Source organism: Lissotriton vulgaris, chromosome 5, assembly GCF_964263255.1.
Source record: "Lissotriton vulgaris chromosome 5, aLisVul1.2, whole genome shotgun sequence".
Classification (NCBI taxonomy): Eukaryota; Metazoa; Chordata; class Amphibia; order Caudata; family Salamandridae; genus Lissotriton; species Lissotriton vulgaris.
Window position 1 is genome coordinate 1,169,627,204 of NC_141693.1, and position 17,078 is coordinate 1,169,644,281.

Below are 17,078 nucleotides of genomic sequence, written 5' to 3' on the forward strand. Positions count from 1 at the left end.
GCAGACAAAGAATAGTGGCTGACGTTGAGTGCTTTTCGTGTTCTTCCCATTAATGTGAGATAGTGGATTGATTTGGTTTGGTGGATCTCCTTTCTAGAAGGCTTGACATTAAAGGTGTTTCTTTGCGAGGGAAGGTGTTCCTTGTCAAGTCGTGACTAACAACAGAGTCCAGTACACTTCCTCTGCTGTGAAATGTTTTTGGACAGTTGTGGAGTTAAGCATTTACACGCACAGTTCAATCATTCACAATCTAAAGAAAAAATGAAGAAATTCAACAAAGTAACAATGGAGTCCATTCAGCGTGCTGTTAAATTTTGTGTGGATTGTGTGGGTGCTATAAGAGATTGTCTCCGGTTGAAGCACGCCACTCTGTTTGGTTACAGGCCCGATTCCTTTGAAAATCATGAAAGGGAGAAAGGTGGTTTCTGTTTTGTGTCCCTTTTGAATGTTTAACATTTTTCATTAAAATTTGATGTTGCTTCAGTGTGTGATGGCGCCAAGCTAAAAGTGGTGCTTTTAATGTGGTGCACTCTAAGATTGAAGGAAGATTTAAAAATAAGTAAACCTCTTCCAAGGTTGGTGTGGGTAATTGGGTCTGCATAATTGATTGTTTATTGTTAAGAAGTTTGCCCCATTTGGGATAAATGGCAGTCCGCACATACCAAATACCCTCCACCATCCAATACCCACTATAGAACATCTTCCCAATTCCACCTATAACTTTACTTTCTGAAACAGAACACACTAGAGAAAACCCTGACACCCTCATTTGCACACCACAGCATCAAAGTAGTTTAGTTGTCGGAGTGCTGCCCATTCAGTATCACTTCTCCTCCGCCACACAACCCTAGATCTTGGAACCATTCAGACACATTTTAACTTATTCATGCCACCTCCTCATGCATAACTGCATTACATTCGAAATATACCTTGCGTGTGATGCGTGTCTAAAAAACAAAATGCACAGGCCCCGCAATGAACAACTGGCCATCTAGCTCCAAATCATGCACATAACACACTACAGAAATCAGCTCAAACCATGAGTTACCCAGACATTTGAAAACAAATGTCTAGTAGCCACACACAATCACAGCACAGTGTGATAAAGACACCAGCTATAGTGGTACTGTGCGGTATTAGTGATAGATGGCGCTGTGCAAATACTGGTAAGAGGAGACAAACAGACAATGAGGCCCATGAATATTTGCTAATGTAAAAAGTCAAATGCATCAGGCTAGTGTATGTGGGCTTTATTTTGAACTGCTCTGTGCTCTCAGGGCCATTAACCATGTAGAGCCCTGGCAAACATCTCCTTGATAATGTCAGTGGTGTCAGATAGGATGTGTCTCCTGTAATCGTGGTCCATACAGCAAATATCTCCCGGGTGATGGTCTTTACCACTGGGTCTCTGTCCGGGTCAGCTGGCCTAGGGTTGGGAAGAGGAGGGGGTCTTCCTAATACTGTTGAGTGCAAAGCCCAAGCGAAAGTAGCGGGGATCCATCCTGGAGTCGCCTGACCATCCAAAAGCTTAAATGGCACCTTGAGAAGAGACCACGTCCATATGATAAAGCACACAGGGTAGCGACAGACACCCCAAACAAAACCAGGATGATCAGTCAAGCCGGGAACTGTGTTGATTTGCAATCAAAATTAGGAGGCAGAAATGGATTGATTCATCAAGCATGGGAAGAAACCCAAAGGTAAGGCCAGAAGGAAGGCGCTTCAGCGGTGTGTATGCCTCCTGCACAGGGGAGATGCAGGCAGGCCAGCACCACAGAGTTTGTGCAAGGATGCGTCTGGCCGAGCCTTTGGACTCATGTGTTGAAGCTGCGCGACGCCCGCTTGGCCGTGTTTTCCGAGGCGCATGGTCCCTCGTGCTGCCTCTCATCTGTCCGCTTGGATTGGAGGAAGGCTTCAGATTTCAGAAAGCGACTGTAGCTGTCATACTTCATCAAGTTGAAGATCTAGTGCAAGGGAAAAAGCAGAAGTTAATGAAAGGACACATGCAAGGCATGTTTTGGTGGAAAGAGACATCAATTCAGTCACACTGACTAGAACTGTCAGACGCAGAGGTGTTTTTTGGTGGCTGGACAGAAACAAAAGACCTAAGTAGCTGTTTTGCATCACAAATAGGGGATTATTAGATCCTTCACAATACCCCTCTCATAAAGACATTAAGACGTGATTTCCACTTAATGAGACACACCAAATTCCATCTCACCAGCAAACAAGAAACTCCCACGCACCAACACACAACACAGCTATGAGCCCCCATGAATGCACAAGGAAAACACACACACACACTCTCTTTCTTTACCGCCCCCCACCCCCACTACCTTCCCTAAAAACTCCGCCCGCCCACCCACTGATGCGGCGGTGGTGAAGTAGCAAAAATGTGCGGTTTTTGGGTTAGTGTATCTACATTTTAAGCACTGCTTCATGGTAATGTCAATAGTGATTTCTACCAGCACAAAGGTTGGTGATAATGCAGGAAAAACATGGTGCCAGGTATTTCCTAACTCCTCTTTTGAGGAATGAGTTCATTCGTAATTCTGCAGAGTAATGTATTTATCACGTCTGAACATTACAGCGTGACTCTGTACACAGCACTAAGTCGGTTCTTTAGAGGATAAGGTATGGATTTAGGGCTATGGAGGATCTTCAGTTAGACAAGCTAACTCCTATTGTAGCTTTTTTCCACTTCCACACCGTAGGGGCTGTGAGAAGACAGAATATTCCAAAACTAATCCCATTGAGGTGCCCCTAACATCACAGCGTTTATGGGAGACTCAAGCCTCATGTACCCTAAGCAGTGATATACTCAAGAAATAGGACAAGCAGGTCCCGATTCCCAAGAGAACCATACATCTGCCTGCACTTGTAGAAGTACTATTCTTCACTGGCGTGAATTGATTTTTTTCCTGAAAAGCTCTACTTTCTGAGGAAGTCTCCTGAGCAATGGTATAGCAGGTACTTCATGGGCCCCAATGCAAGCAAAGAAAACTGACCCCGTCCCATGGCATGGCAATGTAGGACAATCATAACTAAGACACAGTGGGTCTCTCGCAATCCAGGCACTGATGTCTCTGCACCTGCTGCATTAATAGCTGTGCCAGTCCAAAAAGCTGTTCTTGGGTGACCATAAAAACCTTGACTCCATAGTGCACCTGTTCTACCATAGCACTGACTTTTAAAGAATCAGCAGTAAGAAAAATGTGTGTCCCAAGACCTTGCCCATGCCACACTTGGAGAAAAAGAATGCCCATATTCGTCTTCAGTATCCCTAAATTGCATTAATCACTTAAGTTAAAAATAGAGGAACAAAATTTCTCTGATTACATTCATTTACATATCCAACAAAGGAATCAATTATTGATAAACCCAAACATCACACTCACAAGGATATGTACTCCTTATGAGACAAGTAAAGAGACGGCTGGGTGGTGTGAAACGCGGATGAGCATTTTTGCAACCTTGCAAAGCCCTAGACTGGCTACATTTACATAGTCATCATTCTTTAACCCCTTCGCTGCGGCGGCAATTCCGCCGCAGCGCTAGGGAGGGGCCCGAGCGGCGCTCGCATGCTCGTGACGGAGCCGCTCCGTCACGAGCCGCGGTTGCGCTGTGCTCATGATGGAGCGGGTCCGTCATGGCCCCTGCCCGCTTAATAGAACGCGCCGCGCAGGCGCGAAATCAGCGCCGCGCAGGCGCGGCGGCAGGGCCATGACGGAACCGCTCCGTCATGAGCACAGCTCAACCGATGCTCATGACGGAGCGGCTCCGTCATGCGCATGGGAGGGGTTAATCTTCTGAGAGTAAACAAACTGAAACATGCAACACCTCTGGCCCATTATGCAGCTATCCTGAGCCTTTGTTTGTGCGTCCTGATTAACTCTATACCCCTTGTGCACATCCCTTGTAGGCCTCCCTGCATCTGGATGCATTGGATTGTAGGATTGTTTGTGTATATCTATTATTCCGTCACATTAATATAAATGTGGTTTGTGATAAAGTTTCCCTGTGCATTTGTGTCCCTTTGAGGTATTTTCACATAAGTTCAGGACCATCATCCTTGCTTGTCTTTATCTGAGGGAATCATTGTTATTTCTTATAACTGTATCAACCAATTTGCCAGGAATACTGGATAGCGCCTTGATTTTTTCGAACTTTATAAGACTGAGGCTTGACTATGTTCATACCATCTTCAGCCTGCTAATTGGTCACAGCCATTCGTCCCTACTTTCTGATGCTTCGGCATACTTTTGGTTTCCATGGAATTTCAGAAAGTGATAGAGAATACGTGGCAAAGTACTAAAATGATCACAATTTCCAGGAAAAATTCTGAAATCTGAAATTTTTGTGTCTCAGATGTAGACTCTCCCTACCCATGGATGCCATTTAGGAGAAATAATTGTTGTGCTCCACTGATATCTTTCAAACACAATTTTTTCTAGCATTTAGTCTTCAGATTGGTGGGAAATTCAGAAGTATTCCTTTTCGTGGAAGGGCCACCTGGCGAATCCGCATAATGCGTGTACGAAATAAAAAACTTCATCCTGTGGTAATTTGGCATCCTAGTTGAAGGACAGTTTTGTACCAGACTCCAACACTTTTGTTTATATACTCATAAACAAAATGCAGCAGAGCTTTATGTGGGTGTTGCCTGTGATGCCATTCTTACATGGTGGCCTCATAGGCTTCTGACTGGGTTGATAATATCCCTCACTGCCTGTGGTGAATGATGGTACGTCAGTGTAGATAGTGAGTATAGAGTGTAGCGGAAAAAAAAATTGCCTATAAATTCCCTAGAAATTATTTTAATTTTATTTGATGGGAGGGATCTAGGATAAGATTAAAAAAAAATTCAGTAGTCACATCTTAGTTGTTTTGTGGTTCCTCTTTTAAGGTCTACATGCTTCACGCCTGGTTGCCTAGAGATGTCAAGTGGTGTTTCATCAGGCCCTTTATCTGTAACCCTACTATTCAGGATGAGGCCTTAATCTATATTATCTTTCTTATTATTCTTACTTTGAACAATTTTTGACCAAACGTGTTGTGAGTATCCCCTAATTTAGATACTCGTGTGCTCCATAGTGTAAGGACCTGTTAGGAGAAAGGTGACGGTAACATATATATGCATTAACATCCATGCAGATCATTTATTCAGGAAGATCTACCCATGATCTTGCCATGTCCATGATCTTGCCCATGATCATGCGTATGTACTCAGTTGGCTCTACGGGATCTCATCGTTGAGTCTCACCCTGGAAATCCCAAGTCTGAACCCCAGTCATTGTTCCTTTTGCAAGAGCAATGTCTTGATGTTAGGACTGGCTGGCATGACTTCTGCGATGGTGCTACTCATGTTTTTCGGTGGTAGTTGTACTTCCGAGCAATGGGCAGTGTCTGTATACACTGGATGATGCTCCTGTGTTTGTTGATTCTGATTTTAACGGGTCTGGTTGTCCAGTCAACACTTTCAGCTTGCATTGAAAGTTTAACACATGCTTTATTGGGATTACAGATAAAATGGCTTGCTTCAAAATGCACGTTTTGATGGCAAAAGCATCGGGAATACTATTTTTTTATGGAAGCATGACAGCTATCAATGAAAATACCATGTATGGTAAATAATGTTATTTTTTTTAAACTTGCACCAGTAAAATGTTTTTTACAAGGCAATGCAGACTATTGTGCGGCCCACACTCATTTTTCAGTGCCTTCACGGGACCGGGCGGAAGACGCTGCTACTTATATTGTCCTCAAAAAATAAAAACAACAACAAAAATATATATATCAGGAAAGTCATTTGGGCTTCCAAGGACCGACCTAAAGAAAAATCTGTAGCCCTCTGTTGTAACATGCCCCAGTGACCACTGCAACCCTGCTCCCCTTATTTCAGAGCTGTGAAGCCTGGCTGAAGCAAGCAGAGCAGACTCTCAGAGGTCGCTGAGTGTGTTAGGACTGTCAACAGGAGACCTGTAGTGTTTATTTGGGATGATCTAAGGTTCACAGGCCGGGGACAAATTGTAATGTATTGTTTTGGCCTACAAACGGTTGTCTTACTCACCGGGAACAGGGCGCAAAGACACTGCCTGGCTGCCAGTAAGGATTCAGCCACAGTGAGGGCAGGTAGCGACATGCAAAGGTGGGGTGGCTTGGGCAAGTGTTAGAGTGCAACACCCCTACGCTGCTGAAGAGGTCCAGGCCTGCACCACTCTGTCCGTTTGTTGCACCTCCGCCCCTCTACATACCTATATCACCTCTTTCATATATGCCCACGCTGCTGTAGCTAAGCATGTTTGTATGTCCCAGAGCCTCAGTGGGCCCAGTCTTGTTCCTCCAGTCACAAAGCCATACCCCAGGCAGGCACTCCGAAAAAAACAAATGGCTGTAGTTGGTGCAGGGCTGGCGGCCCCCGTCTCCCCTCCGGCCCCAGTGGTACAGCTCATGTTGCAATACAGATAGACCAGCCCCGGCTACTGAAGGAATCTTCTGATTTGTTTGTAACTGCTTTTTCCCCTCTGCTTAATTGTACAGTGTGGAAATGAGCTTGATGTGCCAATGTATATATATTGTTTTTATTTTCTCCACAGAAAACTCCAGTCTCCATTCATCAAGTATGGGAGTGATCCATTTCCCTTCTCAATGTGGAATGAAAATTCCCAGGTGTGTGTTCAACAGCTGCCAGGGCAAACTTTTCCTTGTTCCTCTCGAGAATTACACGTTAGTAAAACCATTTACACACGCCTGACAGGTCTCCTTTTTGTGGTTTTGTGAATGGGACCCCAACAAGTAACCTCTTCATTCATTTAGCTGCGTTGACATTAGGTGGCAGCTACAGTTCTTATTTCACCCACACGAGGGTAGACTTTCACAACATTTGGAGAAAAAGACCCCAAAAAAATCAGTGTCGTGAAAAGTGTGAAAGTGTTAGAGAATGCGAGCGTTGGGTTTGATGAAGGAGTTCTCATTGGTAGCTAAATTCACCAAATTATTGGTGGGATATAGGGGCATATTATCAAGGACCGGTGTTAAAATTATCGCTGTTTTATCCGCAGGAAACGGCGATAATGGGCTTGATAATACGCCCTTGTTAATTCCCATAGAAGCCCACGTTAACATCAGAACATGGGCTTCTTTGGAAATTAACAAGGGCGTATTATCAAAAGGGCCGGACTGGCTACCGGGCAGTTTGGAATGCTGCTGAGTCCGGCCCTGATTATCAAGCCCATTATCGCCGTTTTATCGGAAGTTTCCTGTTGATAAAACGGCGATAATTTTAACACCGGTCCTTGTTAATAAGCCCCATAGTGCAGCTCCTTCCCGTTCAAATGCTGAGTATGTCCCATCGGAGGTCTAACTTGTATTCCTAGGTCTCTTCAATGGGCCACCTTGGAAACGAGTGCACTCACCAGACTCCAGAACTACAGGTGTGCCCCTCATTTATTAATTGTGCATAACAGGAAGTAACCAGAAGTGGACACCGAAGCGTAGATCCCCGAAAGTAGGGGTACGCCCTAAAAATGAGGCGAGTTCATCAGACCATCAGTAAAAAGCTTGCAATATATACATTTTATATGCATCCACATATGGCTTCCCGTTTCTATTTTCGTGTGTAAACAGCAAATTTAACATTTATGTATTCTTGTTAACTTTAACAAATGAAAGAGGAAAAGGTATATAGTATGCATAATGTAGGCGAGGTGTGTCCGCGTGGTCGAACCCCTATTTCTGGGGCAAAGTGAAAGCGTAGTATAACTCACTACACGAACACATCCCATTTCACACGCAGCCGCACTGTGTGGGATGCAGGTGACAACATACATGCACTGCAACCCACCAATACCGGGCACGGAAAGTGGAGATTCCTCTTATAATGTCACACAAAGGACAAATATTGGGCACGCAGGAGTTCTTTACAGGACGACAGGGCCAGGGTCAGCCAGACTTCATAGGCTCCTCAGTAAAAGGTCAAAACAGCACATATACAGTGAACATTACATTAGAATTTCACACACACCCAAGCCAAAGTCAGCCACAGTTCACTGTGGTCAATGGACGTCATTCCAACACACAAATATGTGACAAACATGAGAGACAGAAGAAGGGCTCATTCAACAGGCAGCTGTGAAATGTGAAAAGGACAGAGCTGCTATGGTAAACATCCGCCCACCAGCGTCACTGGCTGCTGCGCAATCATAAGCAGAGAATCAATGGAAGTGACCTGGAGGCATGGTAAAGGGGAAAGAGTCTATCAAACGTCTCACAAAAACGAACTCTCAACAAATCCTTGTCTGGTGCATGACCAAGAATTTGGAACAACATCTCCAGCCAGTCCTAAAAAAAGAAGTGGGGGGGACGCTGTCACCGGAAGTGACGTCACGACAGGAAGTGACGTCATGAAAGGTGCCGAGCTCCTCGTCCCAGAGACCCCAAAGAGTGTAGTCCAGCTGTTTGGCAGGGGGGACGGGGTCCCCCCGGTAAAATAAGTGGGGGGACGCCGTCCACCCATGTGGTACCCCGACTCGAGCCCTGTACCCCAGCTCTGAGAACAACCTCATACACTGCCTGCAAGAAAGGGATGAAAGAACTCCTCTTAAAAAGTCCTCTCGATTCAGTTAGTAATACCTTCTTAGAGGAAACACAAACTGTCTAAATACCTCTCTCTTACTCCTATTTGGGCCTCAGCCTCCTCCACTCATTTCTTTTCTATGCAGAGGTCTCCGCCTGATTACAGAGATCTCCGCACGCACATGCCTGCATTTTAGTAGTAAATGTGGGAGGGACGTGGGACTAGCTGGAAAATTGGGAGTACTTACTGCTAAAAGGAGGGGCTTTGGGAGAAATAAAGATGGGTTACGGGAGGGGAGTGTGTAGTGAGTGACATACATCCACTCAGAAAAGAGTAAACCCATTCCTATAGACAAACTACACTAGTAAAGTGGCTACAGCCAAAAAGGACCCAAAACAGTATTAAATATACTCCAGCTCAGGCCTGGAGTAAGTCCAGCACCCCATATGGCCAACAACTGGTACTGCAACACCCTCCCACAGAAAATAATTTAGACAGGAAGTTAAAATAACACAGCATTGAAAAATATTAGAAAATAATTTTTTTTGCCTTCTTAAAAAAAATATAAATTTAAATACTTTTTTACAAATATATACATGGGGGGGTGGCAAGATGGCGGAGTGAGTCGATGCGAAAGTTGGTCCCTTCGCTCTGGCCTCGGCACAGTAGCATTATCCCGGTGTGTCTAGCCATCAAGAGGAGGTGTCTGGGGTGGCAAAGGCACAGACATCAGAGGCACCACCCGGGGACCCGATCTGCACTGGCATCCTGGAACGGAGAGTGAGCCGCAGGCACGTGCGCCCAACCCGGAGGCTCCGACGAAAAAAATGGTCACCCTCTGTGAGCAAACCTGGCCCTGAGAGGGAGGGCGCGGCGGCCCGCGACCTTCCCCGGCCCCACGGGAGAGCACAGAGAAACAGTGGAACGTGCCGTGGGGTACTTGCCGTGGACGACTTTGAACAGCAGTGGAAGCCTGAAAAGTGAGAACCCTGGGCTCGGGCAATCCATGCGCTCCGGTGTTGTCCTGTAGAGCCGACTAAGCACGAACACTGAAATGCACACCTGGACCCAAGCAAAAGCAGCGACTACGGCGCCCAGCAGACTGCATAGGGGTGTGCAGGGATTGCCCTGTTCCCCATGTAGAGAAAAGCCTCAAAAGACATAATGCCCCCTTCCAGACAACCTGTAATGTGAGGGGGGGTAAGTCACCTGCACCTGGAAGCACACCTTATCACTCGCCATAGCAGGGTTCGGTGGCAACTGAGGCCAATAGGCACACCAGAGAGCAGGACCTCACCCGACCAGAATTAAAGGAGGGCTTACCCAGGGGCGGCTCTAGGCTCATGGTGGCCCTGGGCAAGGAGCATAAGTAGGGGGCCCCTAAAGAGGGGGTCCGGGTGGGGCGGAGCCCCCCCCCGGAGCTCAGGAAGGTGTTTGGAAGTGGAACAGAGCCGGAGGCCGCCAAATCCCTTCCAGCGGCCGCCACGCAAATATGTATCCATCCTCAGAGGATTATTATATTACGGATATATATTGGCGTGGTGGCCCCTGGGGTTTGGTGGCCCTGTGCAGGTGCACAGCTTGCACATGCCTAAGGCCGCCCCTGGCTTACCTTGCAGGAAGGAATGTAGATCAAGAAGAGCATAATCATCTGGCAGAGGGCATTCTGTGATAGGCGACGTCCTCATGGCTGCACCAGCAACAGCGACGGGACGTACCCTGTAACCTCCCTAGATTGCTAGATTGATAGGACCCATAGGGGGTCCATGTTGCAGGGGACTTCCAGGCAGCAAAGTGGTAACCACTGACACTGGCAAGAGAGACTATTACCCCTTGGGGTACAAGAACCCGCGAAAGGCGCTGGATGAGGGGGAACACCACGTTGGGCGTACTTGGCCCCACCAAGCAATTAACACTCAAACTAGGGCACCAGCAGCACCCTTGGCCCAAGGACAAGGCGAGGGCTACGACTGCGTGAGGTGGAAGGTCAGTCCCAGCATATATGCAACCACAGAACCCTTTGTGCTGTGGCTGCGCCTTTTTGGCCTTGCCTGCATAAGTGACCTTATATTCTGCGTAATCATAGCGGCAGGCAAGAGGACCCACAAATACGTAGTGCAGTGGACACCCCAGGCCCTCCTTCCCACAGGAATAGACATGACAGTGGCACAGACCAAGAAAGATTGCTCTGTAAAAGACATGCTCACCAAGCAACCTACTCTCCACTCAATGGAGCCCCTGGATCCTGTGGTGGACCCCCATCCCAGACCGAGGATGATGGAGGGGATGCACCCATAACCAGGTCATGTATGGATACCCTCTTTACAACATTGAGAGAGGACTTACAGTCTATTATGAAAGACTTGGCACAGGACCTACAAGGGGTTTGGAAAGAGATGTCAGAAGTAGGGGATAGAGTGGACGCCCTAGATAACCATGAGATCGCCGGAGATGAAGAAATCGAGCAGCTCAGACAGGAACTCATTCAACTCACGGCCCCAAAAATAGACCTTGGGACTAGCAGATATCCGAGATGGAGGAGGAGATCACAGGGCAGGGTCCTAGCTAAGCCAGATTCAGCTACAATAGATCAAGAGAGAGAGGCAGTGTTGGAGAGCCTGGCTATGAGATCCGACACACAACCACACATATGAAAAGGCTGAGGATACACAGTAACCCGGGATGATGCACAACAGAAGCTAACCGAGGCCAGCTAGAGGAGGTACCCCTCATGAACGCTGATGACCACCAAGGACCCTATCTTTTGCCTTACTCCAGAAACAGCGGGGATCAACTTTGAGACTCCACCCCTTCCAGAGACTTTGTGTTATTTTTTTGTTTAGTTGAAAAGTACCAATATACAACAACACAAAGGGTTTCAGAACTAGCAGAAGCTGTAACTATTCCACATAAGCTTTCATGTTGTGAGAGTCCAATGCACATAGAAGTATACTTTCATGGATGGATGAATAATTGGGAGGTGCACAGCATGAAAACACAATCACACGATGAAGACCGCTGAATATCTGAGGGTTCTCTCCCTCAACGTGAAGGGATTGAACAACCCTGTCAAAAAGGAGGGCCATTGAGGAGTCTAGCGACGAACGAAGATGGCCGCATAAGCTCTCGGCTCCGTCGACCTCCTCCTGCTGCTTGAATATCCTGCTACAAATCCTGCTTTTTCGCCTCACCCCCCTGCGGGTGACCCGTTGCTGATACTGGCGGTGTGGTCCTGGGAAACCTACGGCCCGGATTGCTGGAGTTACATCGAGTGGAAGTTCTTGGCCTAACGCTGACCGAGAGCCGGGACCTCGAGTACTGACCCTGCCGGATTGCAGTGCAACGACGGCGGCCGGGATTCCAGACACGGTCCGGTCGATAGAAGTGGAGAGCAACCTGCCCCTGGATCGGTGGAGAGCCTGCGGTTCTACCCGCATTATGGAGGTGTAATTATCCTGTGAGTGGCTGAGAGGTCGGGGGTCCCCTTCTCGGCGTTCCCTTCCCGCTGGGGTGGGGCCCCCTTCCGAGAGGCCCTATCGTTGCTGGACTGTGTGCCTCCTGCCCCCGCCTGCCCTCATCGCACTTCGGTCCCTGAGGGAATCGGGTGACCCGAAGGGCGCATTGATGTCTGGAGTCGACCAGTTCGCGGTGGTGGGGGTGAAGAAGAGCCATCATTGCGAACTGTGATGGCCGCCATTAAGGGTCTGTGCTCCTACATGGTTGCTCTTTCACATAAGTCGATCGTGGATGACACCGTAACTGCCCGATCGCATAAGAACTCTGATCTGTCTGGTCCCCCTAAGCGAGCCGTGTCTCCCACTTTGATCCCGGAATCTACGACTCGAGGCCCATCTAGTGTCGAAGCCTGGATAGCAATGTCTGTACGGCTGTGTGCGGCTGAACCCGCCGCCATGGTGTACTGCCCGCCCACGTTGGCGAGTCCACCTGTGGTCGTGTTCACGTGCTGGTCCCCCTATGACTTTATTGAAACTGTGACCCGACGGAAACAGCGAACATCTATCGATCGTGTGAGCTGTGCAGTGTGGTGGAGTATGGAACGGTCGGGATCTGGTCGTACCGTGGCGAGTGTCATGACGGCTGAGGATTGTGATGGACGGTGGATATCCATTGGGCTCGCCGCACAGATTTGTGGACTGGCTGAACTTTTGATTTATCCTGTGCATATGCGGGTGCGGTGTGCGGAACTCATGGTGAACACTCGTAGAGGTCAAGGGTGAGACTGGTGTTCGACTCGGATACTAGGGGTTTGTGAGGGGCCCGGGATCCGCCATTTTCTTGTATCAGGGGGTGGGGCGGTGTAGGATGTCTTTCCTGGGTTCTACCGAATTTACTTTGCTTCACTGCTGATTGTTTAATGACCAGGACTGTACGTCGCAGGAGGGGGGTAGTGCGACCGGGGATGCGTGGTTCTCCTCCTCCCTTAACTTTTCTTTTCTTTCTCTTTCTGTGTTTCCTTCCTTTATAAATCTCTTTTCTGCTATATTTCGGGTTTTTGGTCGCTGGGCCATAGGCACGCTGCTAGGGGGTTAGGCCGTAGCCATCTGCAGGGGTGCAGGGTGGGGGGTAGGGGGTGGGGTATTTTTGTTTTTCCGTTCTCTGTTTCTATGGCCTTTTTTCTTCTTTTAGTTTGACTGGATTTCCTTTCTTTTCTCTCTCCCTGGGTTGGGGGTCAGTTTATCGGGTTACTGTTTGGACTTTTTGGGCGGTGCTGGGACTGTGGCCGCTCAGTCTCTCCTGTCATTGGATTCATTGGGTGGGGCATTAGTCGGGAGTTTTCAGAAATGTATGCTTGCTTCTATTGTTCGCTTCAAAATGTTGTCGTCTCGGCAGTTGGACAAGCCTCCCTGCCCACCCGGTGATTGTATCTACTTTAGATCCCGTAACCGGCCCCCTCCTGTTTTCTTTTCTCTCTTCCATCTCTTTAACATATGGAACTGTATTACGTATTTACCGTGTATATCCTGTTTTATTTTTAAAAATTGACCTCTCTAATCCTGAGATGCTCTCCTGAGTGTGCCGAAACAGTCTGATTTTCTATATTATTTGCTGCCATGCCTCCGGGATGTTTGGCTGAATAGCTGTGTGCACCCTTTTCTAAATAAAGGTCTTCCAAAAATTTAAAAAAAAAAAAAAAAAAGGAGGGCCATTATATCATATTTAGCACATACGGAGGCTGACATTTGTCTCGCCTAGTCTTAATAAGAGGTGACCTTAACATAGTTCTCAATAGTAATCTAGACCACTCTGGCTCCAGGAAAGGAGGGGCAAGGGCTCTGACAGGGGAGGAACCTGCTTGGCTGAGGGAGGTGGGGCTGACTGACCTATGGTGAGTTTCACATCCCCAAACCAGGGATTATAACTTTTTCTCACATGCTCACAATTCATATGCCTGCCTGGACTACTCTTTTGGAACCCAGGAAGTACTCCCACTAACACGATCGGTGGAGATTGAACCTATATCTCTCTCGGATCATTCAGCTTAAATTCTGGACCTACATAATCCTATACAGAGGGATATGAGGTGACGATGGAGACTCCAGGAGACAATGTTGCAAAGATCGGAGTTGGTAACGCAGATTCAAAAGGCGCTAACCGATTATTTACAATTCAGTGACATCCCAGACGTTTCCACATCTACCCTGTGGGACGCCCTAAAGACAGTCATTAGAGGGGTAATCATATGGATCGCGGCGGCCAAAAATAGCCACTGCAAGGCAAAAAGGGCGGAACTTCAGGAGCAGGCAAGAGAATTAGAACACTTGTACCAAGGAACAGGGGCCCAAGGATTTTGCGCCTGTTAGAGTACATGCGGAAACAGCTGGCCAGCCGAGACCTGGACAAGGCAGAGTACTCGCTTCTCCGTAAAACACTCCTTTTACATAAATAGGAAAAAATGCGGAAGACTCCTAGTGACCAAACTTTGAGCCCAGAGACAGTCCACCAGGGTGGAATCCCTCTTATCCAGAGAGGGAGAAGAGATAAAGGGAGACGCCTAAATGGCACCGCACTTTACATAACTTTATGCATCTCTTTACTCAACGCAGACTGCCACCCCCCGAAGTCCCTTCTCATTATCTACGTTCAGTGGCACTTACCCGCTTGACTGAATCCCAAGCGTCCTCCCTGGACGACCTCTTCTGCATCGAAGAGGTATTCCCGGTTATTTCCAAACAGAAAGCTCTGAAATCCCCAGGCCCAGATGGCTTTCCCGCGGGGTTCCATAAATCCTTCTGCCAAGAACTAGCCCCAATTTGCACATGACTCTTCAATGAAATCACACACACGGCTAGCCTCCTGCCCTGGATGCAAGAAGCGGAGATAGTTGTTATCCCCAAACCCGGGAAAGACAGACTCTATTGTGCTAATTACTGCCCTATCACACTCCTGAATACGGACAGAAATCTCTTTAAGAGCATTTTGGCTGCCCGTTTGAATCCTCTTCTGCAGGGTCTGATAGGCCCAGATCAAGCCGAGTTTGTAGCACAGAGACATTATGTGGACAATATTAAGCAGCTACTTCATATCATTGACAAAGCCCGCCGTGGGAAGGGGGCCATCATGCTACTTTCGGTTGACGCTGAGAACTCATTTGACCAGGTTCAGTGACCATTTCTGGACGTGATATTAGTGCACTTTGGGCTGGGGAAACGTTTCCGAGCCTGGGTTCTGAGCAGCTATAGATCTCTAACAGCGATGGTGAGGGTGAATGGGCATGGCTCAGACACATTCCCCATACAATGGTGTACAAGTCAGGGCTGCCCTCTCGCTTCCTCCTTTTCGCCCTATATATAGAACCCCTTACGCAGTGGGTGAGAGATCATCGTGGCATCAAAGGAATTCTCCCGGGAGAGGAAGAGCACAGGATTAGTCTGTACGCTGACGACATAATGGTCATGCTCGACGACCCCCAGGAGAGCCTGCCCTACTTTCTATTAGGAATGGAGGATTTTGGTGCAGCCTCCGGATTCCACATGAACGTTAGTAAGTCGCAGGCCCTCAGCATCTCAGTTCCTCAAGCTGTAGTCGAGAATTTGCAACAAACATACACGGTCAGCTGGGCGACAGAGTCCATTCCACGCCTAGGAGTTCAGCTTTGCCCCACTTTGGAGCGAATGAACGCTCTCAATTACCGACAATTGATGAAGAGGATGTGCACTCGACTGGAGCAATGGAGGCATTATCCACTTTCTCTGATGGGCTGCATTGTGGCCCTAAAAATTATTCCCTTACCCAGAATACTTTTCCTCTTCCAGGCCTTGCCATTAACTCCCCCACCTCACTCCCCTCCACCTGGGAACAATATTGACATTGCAAGCTGCTTTCCGCCATTTTGTCTGGGCAGGTAAAAGACCTAGGAAGAGCAAGGAGCATAGCTGGCTCCCGACGGCGGAGGGGGGACTTGGAATACCTTGCCTTCTCAGATATTTTCAGGTGACTCAGCTTCGATACTTAGTTGAATGGTCCAGAACAGAGTCAGAGAAACACTGGCTATTCATGGATAGGGCTATAGCCGGGACTTCATTAGGGAAAGTTCCATTCCTGCAGCGCCGACATCGGGCACCTAGTCTCTACATCTCCCCAGTTATGATCTCCCTTTTAAAAGTGTGAGATGGATGCACGTGCAGAGGGCAGTTAACTACTTTTCCGTCTCCCCTGACATCAGTCGTCGACAATCCGCCCTTTACTCCGGGGAGTGGGCCAGCCTTTCGAGTATGGAGGGAGACTGCCTGTAGAGCGGCAGGACATTTCTTTGAATTAAATAGCCCTATACCCTTTGACGTACTTAAGAAGGACTATACCCTCCCAGAGGACAAACGTTTTAGATATTTCCAGATTAGGTATTGGCTATTACACCCAACTATGAGAAGCGGAGTGGAGCGGGCATTGACGCCCTATGGCTAGCGGATAGCACGTAGCACAGTGCAAACACGCTTAGCATAGCGTAGCGTAGTGCAGCGGTCATTTTTTGCTTGCTCGTGGTCCTCAACGTCAAGTTGGCGACCGCAAGCAAGCAAAATGACATCCCGGCGAGACTTTTTCCTCGTTCGCGATCAGCAACATCGAGTTGCCGATCGCGAGGGTTAAAAATAAACCTCCCGGCGAGCTTCTCAATGCGGGGAGGTCAGGTTTCTCATTGCTAGTGGTCGCGTATGCTCGCGACCGCTCGCGGTGAGAAACTACCAGTCCACGTTGAGAAAGCTGCCGTAAAAGACATCTCGCCATGTGCAAGATGCCGTTTTCAATGATTCTACAGTGTGGACAAGCATTCGACACTGTGCAATCATCGCGAACAGGGCACTACGCAGTTCGCATAGTGCTACGCGTAGTTCACGTAGTGCGAAGTGCACTTTGCGAACTACGCCCAGGGTTAGGGCGTCAGGTTAATAGGAGACCACTATGATAATAGCAATGACTTGCTCTCCTTTTCAGCCCTAACTAAGAAGCTCAACCTCTCCAATTTGGACTGCTATCATTTTCTAAA

The 17,078-nt window shown here is 48.0% G+C and overlaps 1 protein-coding gene across 3 annotated transcripts in view; it reads right to left on the minus strand.

Annotated features, from left to right (window-relative positions):
• Nucleotides 1-1,235: 1,235 nt before the first annotated feature.
• RGS10 (regulator of G protein signaling 10) overlaps nucleotides 1,236-17,078 on the minus strand; it is a 155,206-nt gene continuing 139,363 nt past the window's right edge. For all 3 annotated transcript variants that reach the window (XM_086922932.1, XM_086922933.1, XM_086922931.1), the window contains exon 5: nucleotides 1,236-1,964. In XM_086922932.1, coding sequence (XP_086779058.1) covers nucleotides 1,815-1,964 — 150 coding nt within the window. In that variant the 3' untranslated portion in view covers nucleotides 1,236-1,814. The remainder of the gene's footprint in view (nucleotides 1,965-17,078) is intronic.